Here is a 14179-nt window from a genome sequence, read left to right as displayed (position 1 = left end):
ACATACCCTTCCTCGATTGTAACAGAATTCATGATGATGCAGTTCGTTATCTTAACTTTGTCCTTTATGGTACACATGCTGCCAATGATGGAGTGTTTAATGGATGTCTTCTCCCCCACTTGCGTAGACGACCCAATGATGCTGTCTGATCCAACCTAGGGAGGAAAAGAATGGAAACTGGCAAAAGCACCTGGAGCTCTCCAGGATGTGTTCTCCATACATGTGTTCCAACCAGCATGTCTCAAGCACTCATCCACAGAGCACACACTGCTCTCGCCTCAGGGATTCTTGGCAGAGGAAAGACCAAAAATTTGGGGCCCATCCCGTAGATTGGACAGTCTTCCCAAGCTTTATTAGCTCAGTAAAATTCCATTTTAAAATTTACCATATTAAATTAAAATTTACCAAACGTGTTCAAAGACAGAAACTGAAAGGCAGGAACTCAAGAGAGAGCCTACAAGCAGGCACTGGGCTGCACCACTCACACTGCAGTTCTGTACATCAGAACTCATCCAACAGTGGGACTGAATTTTAGGAAGCAGCTCTTGAAGCAAAGGGCATGCAGACTGTATCGAAAGAGCAGAGACGAACAAAGGGAACACTTACCATGCCTCTGTCAGTGATCTGTGCAGACCCGTGAACCAGTGGCTCTTCCAGACCCAGATTAAGCAATAGTTTGGGAACCTGAATAAAGAAACCAGCACTGGAATTTAACACGACTAGGCTGTATCTGGATGGCACATAAACAGCTCAAAGATGGCTTTGGTTTCCACTGCACTTATGTCATAAACTTACTAACTTAAAGGAAAATGTAGGTTCCTGAATTTTAAATCTCCAACTGGGTATGTGGGGTTTATTGTCTTCCCATTTGTAAAGGAGGCAGGTGTGTTTCCTCTGCAACGTACTGCATGTCTCCCTTTAAACTCAGCTTCCCACCAGCAGCAAGCAGGCTGCAGGTTCCAGCAGGACACAGCGGCATCCCATACACTACCTTACAGGTTTGCCCATCATCTGCCATTTTAAATGCACTTCAGAATGTTTTATCATTCGGTAATGCAACAGAGAGATGCAAGTAGGATCAAATATAAAAGAAACTGGCTTAAAAAGATGACTGTGTTTAGCCCACTCAATAAGGCAGCATGCTGAGATGCAGGCAAAAAAAATAAAAAAAATTTCAGATGTGTAAGAAGAAAGAAACTACAGTTGATCAAGTAGCTATTCCAGATGGCAGAAAGCTGCAGAAGAAAAGGCTCTTGACAGAGAGAAGACAGGTGTTTGATAAGCAGACAAAGTAGCAATGGTAATAGAGAGAGACACGGTCCATTAGGTAGCCAAGAACAAATCCATCGAGAGCAATTCCGAGCTGGCTCCCAAAAAGAAAGGGGAGCCAGTGCAGCAGGAGGACGGGATATCACGCTACCATTCCCCCTTTTCTAGGTGAAAGAGCAGCCTGAGGCACTCTGCTTCTCCTGGCGTCAGGCTGGGGCCAAGGTCACACACCGCAGGAGAGGCGATGACAGCAGGGATGAGGATCCCAGGCGAGGCAGGAGCCTTGCAGACACGGAGCTGCGCAGACACGGAGCTGCACAGAGCCGCCTGCAGCGGTGAGGCAATGTCAGATGCACCTTGGTGTGACAGAGGTGGCAGGCAAGGAAACAGAGAAGGTGACAAACCGATGCGTGAGTGCAAAGAGGTCTGTGCCAAGGCAGACCACGTGCCTGGGTGAGAGGCAGGGCATGCTGTGGATGTGCAGAGCTCTGCTTGTGCTGTTTGGCCAGCAGCATGCATGTGCTGACTGCCCATCGGGGAGGGCAGCTTGTGTCTCAGCACGGTGATGGTTTAACTGGGATTGCCCAAACACAGAGGAAAGGCCACTCATTAAGCCTCTCTCTTCCCTACCTAGGCATCTATTTTGACAAAACTCTTCGGGAAGCTGTATCTTCCCGATCTCTCTTGCTGTTAAATTTGGCTGAGAGTCGGCAGCAATTTCCACACTTGTCAGGAAGGAGCTGCCATCCAGTGCGATACGGTGAAATGGCTTCCTTGGAAAGCTGGGGTAATGAGGGCTGGTAGCTAGGGAGGGAACCTCAAGCAGATCCTACAGATCTGAAGGAGTTGGGATCAGATCAGAAAAAAATATCTCAAGATCTCAAATGAGATGATACTTGCAGGAAATTGTTCAGATATTCATAATATGACCAGCCCGTTTCCCTTCCAGCGTGCAAGGATGGGCAAATAGTGCTGTTTTTCATGTGATAAGAATTTTCACAGTTGATACTTCATTCAGATGAATAAGATGAGCTCAGATGAGCTCACATCTCTGAGCTACCTCTTCAGGGTGCCTGCTGTCCCCAGTAGACATTTCTACACCTGTAACTCTTCACTTCTTGGAGATGTCTTCCTACTAGACTTATGTTTTCTCTGTGTTTTTTTTTTTTTTTTTATTATTATTTTTTAAAAGCAATGAGGTAGGTTAGATCCTTCAGTCCAAGCTGCAGGCATTACAAAAAACCACCAGCTTACCAAAACACCACAAGCTAGGCCAACCCAGCTGGATTACACACAGGCTTGGTGAAGGGACATTGTCCTCACCTGCCACAGGGCAGCCACACCAGATAGCTCCAGGACACGCCAAGGCGTTACCTACAGCGTAGGCTGGAAGGGTTCCTGCTGTCCAGTGCTGCTCTGTGGGAAGGGAAAGAAACGAGGAAAGGCTCCTGGCCTCCCTCAGTAGAAAGGTGGTGTGTTAAAATAAATAAAGGATTTTACCGGCCAGAGCAAAACCCTTATTAGAATCAGTCGGTGGTAGTGCAGCCTGAGGGGTGACCCAAGAAAGCTACCAGCTCAAGCATTTTACTCTGAAAAGGAAGGTTAGATAGGGGGCAGGAGTCAGAGGGAGTGCCTGGGTCAAGGGAAGGTTTAAGATGTGTTTGGATTTAATTCATCTTACAAAGAAACTATTTCCTGCTATTGAAGATAACTCCCTCCTGAACCCACCTGCCCACACACAGGCTGCAGGCATCCAGAAACCCAGCTGGAAGTGAAATGATGTGAGTAAAGTGTTTCCTCACCAGAAGGGCAATGGGTTAGGATGCCATTCCTTCCCACGGCTACTGGACTGGACTGCTACTGCTCTGCGAGTCTGTCCTCTAGGACAGCAAAATTATAGGTGCAGGCTTTGCTCGGAAGCAGAATCTGGTCTGTGAAGACCACGAGCAAACAAGAAACCAGAAGTCTTCACAAGAGGCCAACAAAACAAGGAAAGAAAAAAAAAAATAAGGACGTAAAACTATATGTGTATCTTCTATTAGAAGAAAAAAACGAGAAAAACAAAATACAGGGGCACCGAAGAACTCCCTTCTCACAACCCATCATTAAGCTCCGTTTCATGCTTTACCTCTGCATAGTTTCCTTGGAAATTTTACCATTCTGGAAAAGTTAAAAATTCAAAGAAAATCCTTTCTGACGTTGAAGGCCCCAGTGTGATTTCAAAACACTAATTCTATGTACCACCCAGGAGCAAACACATTTCCTGAACTGACCAAAATGTAGAATATTTAGGTTAAAAAACAAAAAAAAAAAACAAGCACCACCAAAACCCACATGGAGTCTGACTGGCTCAACTCAATAACTTTTTACTGAAGTGGCTGCTGCCAAATGTACACGCACACTTCCCCTAGCAAGCGGTATTCTCCCTTAACCCTTTGGGCACACTTGTTCCTGATGTTCCTGGGGAAATTTTTCCCTTTCTGATGGCAGTGCTGCCTCCCTCCTCACTTTCTCACATCCCTAGCTTTAAAACAAGTAACTTCATTTCTGTGCTCCTCTGCAGGCACCGAAGAGAAAAAGCTCCAGTGTGTGAAATCACTCTGCCATGCTGCAATTCTAATTTGCATAAATTCATTCATTAATTTTAGAAAAAAGAAATCAACTCAGTCTGAGAGCAAAGGCAAGGAAATGACCACTTCCAGGACTCCCATTACAACATACTGCTCTCCCAGCCCTGCTTCCAGAAACCCTGAGTCCCTAAGAAACCTCAGAAACCCTGAGAACCCCCCCTGTTGCACTCCCTTACAAGCTTGCAAAACTAGAGGAAATTGTCCACCCTCACAGCATTAAGTTCATCACTTGGAGAGTAAAGTGAGAACTTGTAAGTTGCATCAGCCAGTGTAGTTAAAAAAAATAATTCATGTTAGGAGTAAAAGCTTTTAATCATCATCTCATTAGCTAGGATTTTTATAATCCTCCCCTACGACCTTTTATTTTATGAATTCTCAGCAGTGTGAAAGTAAATGAAAGCTGCAACAGATCAACACATCACCTCTGTATTTACCTGGAGTGCCAATGTACTGAAACCTGTTTAAAAAATAATTCTTTCATAATGGAAAGTATTAGGCGTTCTGAATGTATGGGTAGTTTTAAGACTTCCTGCAAAACATTAATAATCTTTGCCATTATCACTTAGATAAACATTTGCTAAGAGTCCAGTCAGAACTGATCTTGCCTTTAGGACATGGAGGACGCTGACTGGATGATCTATTAAAGCTACTTCAAGCCTTATTTTCCACACTTCTTGACTCTCTTGTCACCGACAAATCCCAGAAAGAGTATCTGGGGTGGGGATTTTCTTGGCTAAATCAAGGCTACGGAGGAAATTAGTGACAGAACTGTTTCCTCGTCTCACGTCCCTATCCAGCAACCAGGAGGGTGATGTGCGCAGATAACGTGGCACTGGTTCAGTTCCCACACACTGCTCGGTTGTATCACAGGGAGACATTCCTGGAGACCAAAATATCCCCTAAACTGCTGTATTCCCACATGCCCACTCTTCATTTTTCTCACCTGTCGGTTAGCTTCAATATACAACCCCAGAGTATTCACTCGGAAGCACAGTCCCTCTTTCATTATATGGACGTAGCAGCGCACTTTTCCTTCGTGGAGCGTTTCGTTCATATCTCCTCTATGATCATTCCAACAAGAGTTATCTGGAGCAGGTTTCAGCAAGCTATTATCTTCCTTTATGAAACTATAAATGTCTGGAGAACACACACATGCATGAAGTTAGACAGGATTTAATGAAATGCTTTCTGAAGAGGAGTACTATTAAAATACTGTTGGTGAAGGGAAATCTTTGCCCCACATCATCTGAATGGCTAGATACTTAGCAATCATTAACAGATTTTATCACATCTAGTGAGTAAGTGCTTATTTTTATTCTGCAGGTGGGAATCCAGGGATCAGGACAAATGCAATGTTTTGCCCAAGGTCAGACAAGGAGACTGTGGAAATACTAAAAATAAATTCCACCATCTGAGATCCTGTCCAGTTCCCAGTGCAGGGTGGTTAAGGCTTTGTCTGTTGCCCTACACAATGGAACTGCCTCCTAAAATTACATTCTCAAAGGCGCATTTATCTATACTGGATTCTGGAAAAAAAAATAGAGCACCTGGCTGATTTGTTCTTGATTTACACCAAAATAAATGAGGACAAAAATATTCGTAAAATGCACAATACTGTTCAAAAGAGAAATTTACTAGAACCTTGTTATCAAAAAGTGAAAGAGAAAACAAAACAAAACAAAAACCCAAATATTTCAAGCTAATTCTGTACTCTTTCCAACACTTCAGCTGTAGTATATGGGATTTAAAACCTTCGCTGAATTTCTGATAGTCATACTGACCTAGGGATGCTTGTTCCTTTTTCTTTTGGTCTTCTTCTTTGTTGTTGAGTCCCTTCTGCAATGATGTAGGAGAGGAGAACTGTTTCCTAACCAGATGTGGAATCAGTTCACTCCGGAGAGATGTGATTGACCTGGGGAAGGAGATGCACACCTGAAGTCCATGAACTTTAAATCTCACGTACCTTCATTTTTTTGCATAACATTAGCATTTTGCAGTTTTTCATGAGGACAAATCCAAATGCCAAATAGCCCAAGACATGTGGCACACAGGTCCAGCAGTCATGTGCTTTCTTAATACATTAATTTATAAAGGAAGGTTCAAAACAGGGAAAAAGCTTTATCTTCAGAACCAGTTCCCCTATATTCTAACAGAAATGCCTATAATTTAATAAACCATCACCCTGCCATTCATGGTGGTGTGCAGATGGAATGCAGAACAGTGCCAACACCACAATGGCAACAACTGAAATCCATTTTACATGGCTTAAAAATGGCATCTGTTTACAGGAAAAGAGAGAATAAAGTGTGTATAGGGGAAACCCCAAAGAAGTTCCTTCTCTTTATGACAAAAGTATGGAAATGCTCAAGGATATCTGAAATATCTGATTCTTAAATGAAGTTATTTCTAATATAGACATTAATGACGTCCTCCTGCACACGTGAACCATCAAGAGCACTTTAAAGTCTCAGCCCTTTAACCAACAGAAATTAACAAGTTTAGGTCCCAAGAGTTTAATATTCTTTAGGCACACCAGTCCAAAATACATCAAATTCAATAGAAAAGCTTCCAAAGATTTCAGCATTTTCCCCACGTACAGATTTCAATTTTTGCTATATTAATTTTGACACCTCAACAGCAGGAGTCAGAGAAGTTGTGAGAGGTTTGTGATGAAGCAGGGACTTGAACCTAAGCCACCAATGCTTTAAACAATGACCACAATCACTAGATTATCTCCCCTCTTGCATCGATTTATACATTACAATGAATCAAGAAGAAACCTTCCCAATAGACAAATATCAGTGTAGAAAGTCTACTGTGCAATGAGATTATAACCCCTGTAACTTAATTTTGACTACTAGAAGGTAATTCTATTTTTCAATAAAGTATTTGGGAAAAAAAAACACCAACAAATGAATCATTGTTACAGTTGCAGAGCATGAGCTGCAGTCTTAAAAGAGCTTTATTGTTGTTGTTTCATTATTTTAACAATCTGCATTTAGTTACTGAATTGTGGATTATTGAAAGTAGCGCTTGGGAAAATCAGGCGGAAAATAAACTGCAAGTTGGCACGTGTAGCAGGAAGTGCTAAACTTCAGAGGAAGGACTGGGAAAACTAAACACAGAGAGCTTGACTAAATGAACTCATCAGATGATAACTTGCAAAAGAAGGGGAGTTATTCAGAATGGAAAACAGCAAGGCTAGGAACAAATAATAGGTGAAATTAAAAGAGGAAAGTGCTGGAATGAGTTTCCTGAAAGTAATTTTAAGTTGGCAAACCCTCTAGCTAAGTGGGATCTTAAACAGCTCGTGCTTTATCAAACACAGGTCACAACCCTTGCAGGTCCCTGTTCAGGTGAACACCACAGACAGAACTAAAGGCCTGAACAATCCTTCCTATCTCGGACTTTGACAGGAGGATTCAGATGTGATCACCACCTAAGAAGAAACATGGTGTTTTCCTTTTCCTCAGCAAGCTTTTCCTCCAGTCCTTCACTGTAGGTCGTGCCACATCCTCCATCTGGCAGCGGGGTCATCTCTCACCCATCCCACATCTGAAATTCTGCTTTTATTTCTTTAAAGAAAAGGGGAAAGCTCTGGTCTGCAATCTCCGTTCTTTAAAATAACATCATAACCATCTTCAGATAGCTGCATTTCAGGAGCTAACGAAGCAAACCACTTCACCCATTGATCGCAAACCCTCTCCGTCTGCAGGCACACCCTGCCGCTGCCGCCCCACGTGTGGCTGTGCAGATGGGCACTTTACTAGCCTAAAATGTTTGCCTGCAGCTGTGCCATTCAGCAATGATTTCCTGCTCGGGTTTTATACTCCATCCAAAACCGACAATCCTGTGTTTCCCTCAGAGGCTGGCCATGGCATTTATAAGATATATTACCTATAAAATAGCCAAGTATTTGGCAGCCTTAAATAGTCTGATGCAGAGGACAACACAACACGGTAGGAAATGAAAGCAGAGGAAAGATGGAAAGACAATTTTTTTCCTGGTTTTCGCTGTTTTACTCTTTCTTGGCAAAGTTCCTGCAGTTTTCCTGCAATTCTCTGAAGTGTTAGCCACATTCCTTCGGCAAAGGTGGAGAAAGTCTCTGGGTCATCTATAAGATGTGGCCCAGGAACACACCCTTCTTACTGGAAAAGGAAAAAGGGGAAAGTTTGCCTTTGCTTGCTGTTTAAGCAGAACTTATTTGTAACATTAAAGGAATTTTCCTTTGGAAAGAATTAAAACATTTGCAGCAAGGCTCACAGCGACAAAAATTGGGGAATTTTTTGTGACAGATCTTGCAAGCGTGGATATATGAAGTGATAGCGTGAGAATATTATCTGACTGTCAACAGCTGGGGAAAGCAAACATCTGGCTGGGACTAGAAAAGGAACTCAAATCAAAGGAGGGGTAGGAGTGAAGAACCTTTGTCAAAAGAAAAAAAATCAATTATCAAGAGTTTGGACGTACCAACCAGCCTGTAATCCCAGTTCAGGAGAAAAACTGAAGATGTTTCTGGTCCAATGTGATAAAAATTCTTATAATAACATTCTGAACGACGCGTGTATATTAAGAATTAGAAAGTGTAAGATGCTAATTTTAAAGCTTTTTTTTTATTCTCTTCAAATTGTAAAACTTGGCAGCACCCTGGTTTCTAAGCATGTTATTTTCTCCAGCACCAAGGAGTATGAATGAAACACCCGCTGAGATCAACGTAAAGAAAAATCTACTACATCCAGGGGAAAGAAAGTGGAGGGGTAGGTAGAAGGAGAGAAGGGCATAGAAAATGTTGGCAAAAACCCAGCAATAAGCCAAATTTGAGTAACCATGGTCTGACACCTCCCAGGCTAATCCAGTTGGTAGAGACGATAAAAATGAACCTGCTTTTGAGAAGCATTTGCCAAAATAAACATGCTTTTGTAAATTCCAGCCGAAGTGACAAGCCTTTTTCGTGGTTTTTCATTCCCCCAAATTTTATTTTTGAAGTGATATCTGTCTGTTTTCACCTCAGCAGAAAGTAGCAGATTTTCAATTAAACTGCCAAGTAGCAGGTTTTCAATTAACCCAAGATTGACAGTGCCAATAAACTGCTTCTTGTAAAGGAAGGGGTACCCTGGAGCACCTAACGTGGCTTCGGTCTCTTGAGAAAAACGAGAGATGGCAGCAGTTCTGGAATGTGTTGATTTTGATAACATTTCAAGCATATAAATGAATAAATATATCCGGGATGGAGTCCTCTGTTCAGGCAGTAGGTCACAACAGAAGAGGAAATCAGCAAGTGTATCAGGAGACAGTGCGTACACAGGGGAAATGAAGGCAATGGGGCAGCTGAAATTCATGGTGTCTGTGCAAGAAACAGCTGGAAATTCAAGACGAGATTAAAACAACAACAAAAACCAACAACACAACAGCAAAGGAATTCCTGGGAAAAGTCATGCACTTAATGTCAGCTCAGAGTACACATCACTCATCTACAGTCAGCTATCCTGCCCTGACCTGGTGATTCTTCTCAGACTTAGGCATTACAAATCTAGGATATTCAAGAATAAATTTATGTCAAACCTAAAATACTCAGATAGAAGAATGGATACTTGGCCAAACAACTGTAACTTTACTGAGTACTGTCACCATGGGAGAAAGAAGTACTACATGTATGCTTTCAGAATCCCTTTATCCGTGGTCCCTACTCACTGTGATGTCTTCCCACTATTCCTGGCATTTCTGTATGACAAAAAGGGCAGAGTTAAAATTTTGACTTCCACCCAAACCTTAACTCGTTAAGAACACTAGGTAAAAATATCCTGCATCTTTAAATTTCATATTTAAACATAGCTAAGCAGAAGTTAGAACAGTCTGTGATATTGCAGAGGTAAGTCTCTTTGGATGTTTGAAGTCTGTGTCTCTTTATTATTATATTATATTATGGATCACAGAGGGCCAGCTCAAATACAGCTGTCTTTGGGATGAAAACAAGCTTATTGAAACTTTTGTGAGAAATGAAGAACAATGGAGCCAACTGAAATGCAAGACGGGTTTGGGAAAAACAACCAATCAACCAACCAAAGACAAAGATGACCAGCTAAACTTAAAAACAAATATATTTCACAATCTTTCAGTGGGTTGTGATTTCTGCTCCTTAGATGTACATATTGCCGGCGGCTCTCTTTCAGACAACACAAAGAATAACGGTTCTGACCAATGCTGGTAAAGAAAAAAATCTCATTGAGTATTTTCCAGCAACAGAACAGCCTACCTAAGTGTAACTTTAAGATATCTTGCAAACGGCTGGGTACTAGGAGGTGCTGCTTGGCAAGACCCGCTGCAGGATGGGAGCATCCCCAGCTTTTCTTTCCTGCAGCTATTCCTTACAAGCCTGAACAGGACTGTCAGTTCCATTTACCAGCTGTCATTCATTTTCATTTTCCATGTTTAATGTTAAACACCATAAAACAGTATTAATGAGTATTAGCATTTTAATATCCTTCCTTTTTTTTTTTTATTAATCTGTGATGAAGCGTGAAATGTTCCATTGCTGTCAGCACCCACCTGTGAAATCTGCTATTGCCCTCCCTGGACTGGTTACAGGGGGTCTCACTTGCTATCATTATTAGCACAAGCAGCTATTTCTACAGGCACAGATAGCGTCTGTGATTCCTAAAGCAAGCAGATTATTAGCCCTTTTCTTACCCAGTTTTGTCTTTTTTTTTTTTTTTAATAGTTTAATGTTAGCTTTTGTATGACTCCGTGCATACAGTGGGCTGGGTTCTGATCTCTGCTCTGTGGCCTCGCACAGAGATTCTTCAGATCACATCAAAAGGAGAACATGAGGCTGTATTTCAGACTGGTGCTCATAATTAACGTTAGAAATGTATACATAAATACAACTAAACAAATCCTAAGGCACTTATAGTTTTGGCCAAAAGAAGTTGCGTGTTTACTCAGAACAATAAAGATGTAAGAAACGGGGAGAGAGAAAGAAAAAAAAAAAAAGGGTGTGTTGGAAGAAAGAGAAAAGTTAATTCTGAACCCTGTAGGTACATAGTTCATGGTTCTCATCGCTTAAAGGATAAAGCCAAATAACATTTAAAAATTCCATGTAAGCTGGGAGCTCTCTTGTTGAATCTCAACGTTATTTTCTCCTGATCCTTTGATGGAGATTAAAAATTTCCATGTGAATACAAAGAAAGAAACAACAGTTACTCGGAGATTTTTTCCCCAGCGTTTAATGCTCCAAACTAGAGCAGCCAGCCACCATTCCCATCTCCTCCCCCCTCCTTCAGGGAAAAAAAAAAAAAAAAAAAAAAAAAAAAAAGTCAACTCACTTTGAAGAAAAGACAAAACAGGGTCAGGGCAAGGGGGATTAGGGAAATGATATTTATATCATGGACCAAATTAAAATGTCAATGCGAGAGGCAGGCAAACAGCCCTTGCCACATATATACACCAGGCATGTTTCCTCAAGGAAACAGGAAAGAGATTTGAAAAGAGTTAATGCAGTCCCGAGTTAATACCACCTGCCTCAGACTCAACACCACTTAAAAGACAGTGTTTGGGTCCATTTCCCACAATGCGGTTTTAACAAGCACAATGGAAAAAGCAATTACGGGCCTTTTCCCCTTCTTCTCACTGATTCACTGCTAAAAATGCTGGAATTTCTGAGACATGCTAAGAATGCGGAGAAAGCAGGCAAGGACTTTGTACAAAAGGAAAAAATATCAAATGATAAATTTGGAGGGCGTTCCACAGCCCTGCAGAAGGCTAATCTGCCCCTCTATCTTTCAATAATTTCAATAATACATATTTTTTTTTTGGTGTATCCAAACCTAATTATAATAAAGGAAAACTCTACAGCAACCAGGCAAGCCCATAAACTACCAGGCAATCACTTGTGCCTAATGCAATAATCCCCAGCACCACTCATGGCACCAAACAGATGTTATTTCTTGCTACACCCTATTTGTCATGTTCTACTCTCAACAATTTTTACTACAAAAAGAGTAAGTTTCTCACACAGCCCCAATTTGATATTAATTAACATATTTATCAATGCCTTTCCTTATTTTTGGAGCTAAAAGCCTACGGAGAACAGAAGGAAACTTTGAGAAACGTTCTGCTAAAAGGCAATTCCACATGACTGCATTTGGGCTTCATTTGTCTTTCCATACTATTTTCGACCCAAAACCTTCAAATCTGACAGCAGCCTTCTCCCACATCCATAATGGCTGGAGAAAGCACTTGAAAAGCCATCGCAGAGCAAGCCTGGATGACTGCACAGCTTTGCTTTGGAGGCTCAGGGTGATGAACGACTTCCTAAAATTGCAGGACCACCGTCAGCATCCTGCGCTCTGCTGGCTGGGGGCAAGCAGGAGGCAGCACACGAGTGACAGTCGCGGGCATCACAACGCAGAGAGGATCCAGATCAAAGCACGCAAGGGATGGTGGGGCTGCAAACCACATAAAAGCCGTTCTCGAGCTCTCCCGAGTCTGGATGCACTTGAAGGAGCAGGGATCTGCTCCCGCTTCTGCCAAGAAACCCTTTGGGAAACGAGGCAGCTTTCCCAAAAACTGACCGCAGCAATTAAAACTCCTTAGCTACACACTCAATGCCTTTGAAAGCGTGCGCACAACTCAGCCCAGGTCATCCGAGCAACCTTAACTCTGCCCACTCACAAAGCAGCCTGGGACACCAGACTAATGCATCTTTTGCCTGGGAATGCCAGCAGGTTTAGACGTTTTTAGAGCTTCTCTCTGACCAAAATCTCCGAGGCCGTCGGAGGCCACCCAGGGTGTTTGGCAGGTCGTAGGAGCTGCTGAGGAATGGATCTCATTCATTCCCAGACAGCATCCCATTCTTCTAAAACAAGCGCACCTGCACCAAGTGCGTTTCCTTGCCAGAACTCATCTTCCCCCATTCTCTCCCACCTCCGCCTTTGCAACCATCTGTGTCTGAGTTACCAACTCTTTGCTAAATGCCTTTGAAATCAGGCTCCTTTTCTGAAAAGTGCATCAAACAGAGGCATTCTCATAAAACGCCTAAGCAAACACACGCATGCGATGCATTTGTCAGGTTGACACGTATCCATAAAACTGTGTAAACTTTAGGTGTGGAAGCTCATGTTTAGATAGACTTAAGCACTTCAGAATTTGTCCATATAAAACACCTCGGTGTCAAAAAATATTGATATATCTGCAGCTTTATGTGGGTTAAGTTCTTTCGCCCTGCTCCACTGAGGCTGCACTACAGGCACTGCAGATTTCTGTATCAATTTGCTCCACTCCACGCAAATACTGCTCTTGCTTTTCTGCAATCAAATGGATGCGTTCCCGGTTGGTCTCAACAACACGCCCCAGTTTTCAGCAGCCTGGGAGATAACCTGGAAGCTCTGATGTTTAATTCTTCCAGTTCTGCTTTCACCTGTACCATTTCCATACCCTTCTCTCCAATAATCATTCTTACCTTAAATCTCATCCTAACTGTTGATCACTAGTCCTTGCTCCGGCCCTTGGGTAGGTCACCTCCCATGTTCTACTGTGATACAACTAACTTGTTTTTTTGTTTGCGTGTCAGCTGTCACTATCCTTTCTTGAAGAACTCCAAGACGAAGCTTTTTGGCCAACGTAGTCTATCTCCTCCTCTTTACTCACTGTTCTTTCAGGGTGGTATGCATCTGGAAAAGACTGGTGTAAAACGTTCTATGCCCTACATTTCATCTTTGATTTCGGGAAATATCACGTCTTGTCTAAATCCAGGACTTTGACTTATACAAAACTGGTAACTTAATGACAGCACTCAACATTTCTTATAGACTGGCCTGTAGCTCTTTAAAATGTTTTACTTTTTTTGTTTTTTAATTATTATTTCTCTTTATTGTAATTCCCTGACTTACTCTATTCAGGCACGTGTGTCCGAGGAGTGCTTATTCTCCCTTCCATATGCAGGAAGGGAGTTTCCCACCACGACAATCCAATGCAATAATGAAGTCAGCAACAGCGTTATGGGTACCTTTATTGCTGTTCACATTTCACTGGACTGGGCTAAGGCGCAATGAAATTTGGTTTTGAACTGACATCCAGAATACAATAACTATGAAAAGTAGAAGAGTAGGGAAATAATTACTATTTTATATAACAATTACTCTCTTTTCCAGAAGTTCGTTCAACCCCTGAGTAAAAGGTGATGTTCAGTGTTTCAGAAGGTGGTAGGGAAGAAAAGAGATTTAGAAACAAATCAGGGAGGAGAAGAACAGAAAACATTATCTTGAAAAATTCTTTTAAAGCTG

The 14179-nt window shown here is 42.1% G+C and overlaps 1 protein-coding gene across 1 annotated transcript in view; it reads right to left on the bottom strand.

The window, feature by feature from the left end:
* Positions 1-14179, bottom strand: part of EIF2B3 (eukaryotic translation initiation factor 2B subunit gamma) — a 94541-nt gene that overhangs the window by 22519 nt on the left and 57843 nt on the right. The window contains exons 7-10 of the mRNA XM_068691365.1: positions 5681-5811; positions 4843-5036; positions 607-684; positions 7-155 (exon numbers count right to left, since the gene is read on the bottom strand). Of these exons, the coding sequence (XP_068547466.1) occupies positions 7-155; positions 607-684; positions 4843-5036; positions 5681-5811 (552 nt within the window). The remainder of the gene's footprint in view (positions 1-6; positions 156-606; positions 685-4842; positions 5037-5680; positions 5812-14179) is intronic.

This window comes from Anas acuta, chromosome 8, assembly GCF_963932015.1.
Source record: "Anas acuta chromosome 8, bAnaAcu1.1, whole genome shotgun sequence".
Classification (NCBI taxonomy): domain Eukaryota; kingdom Metazoa; phylum Chordata; class Aves; order Anseriformes; family Anatidae; genus Anas; species Anas acuta.
This window is presented reverse-complemented; position numbering and strand designations above follow the sequence as displayed.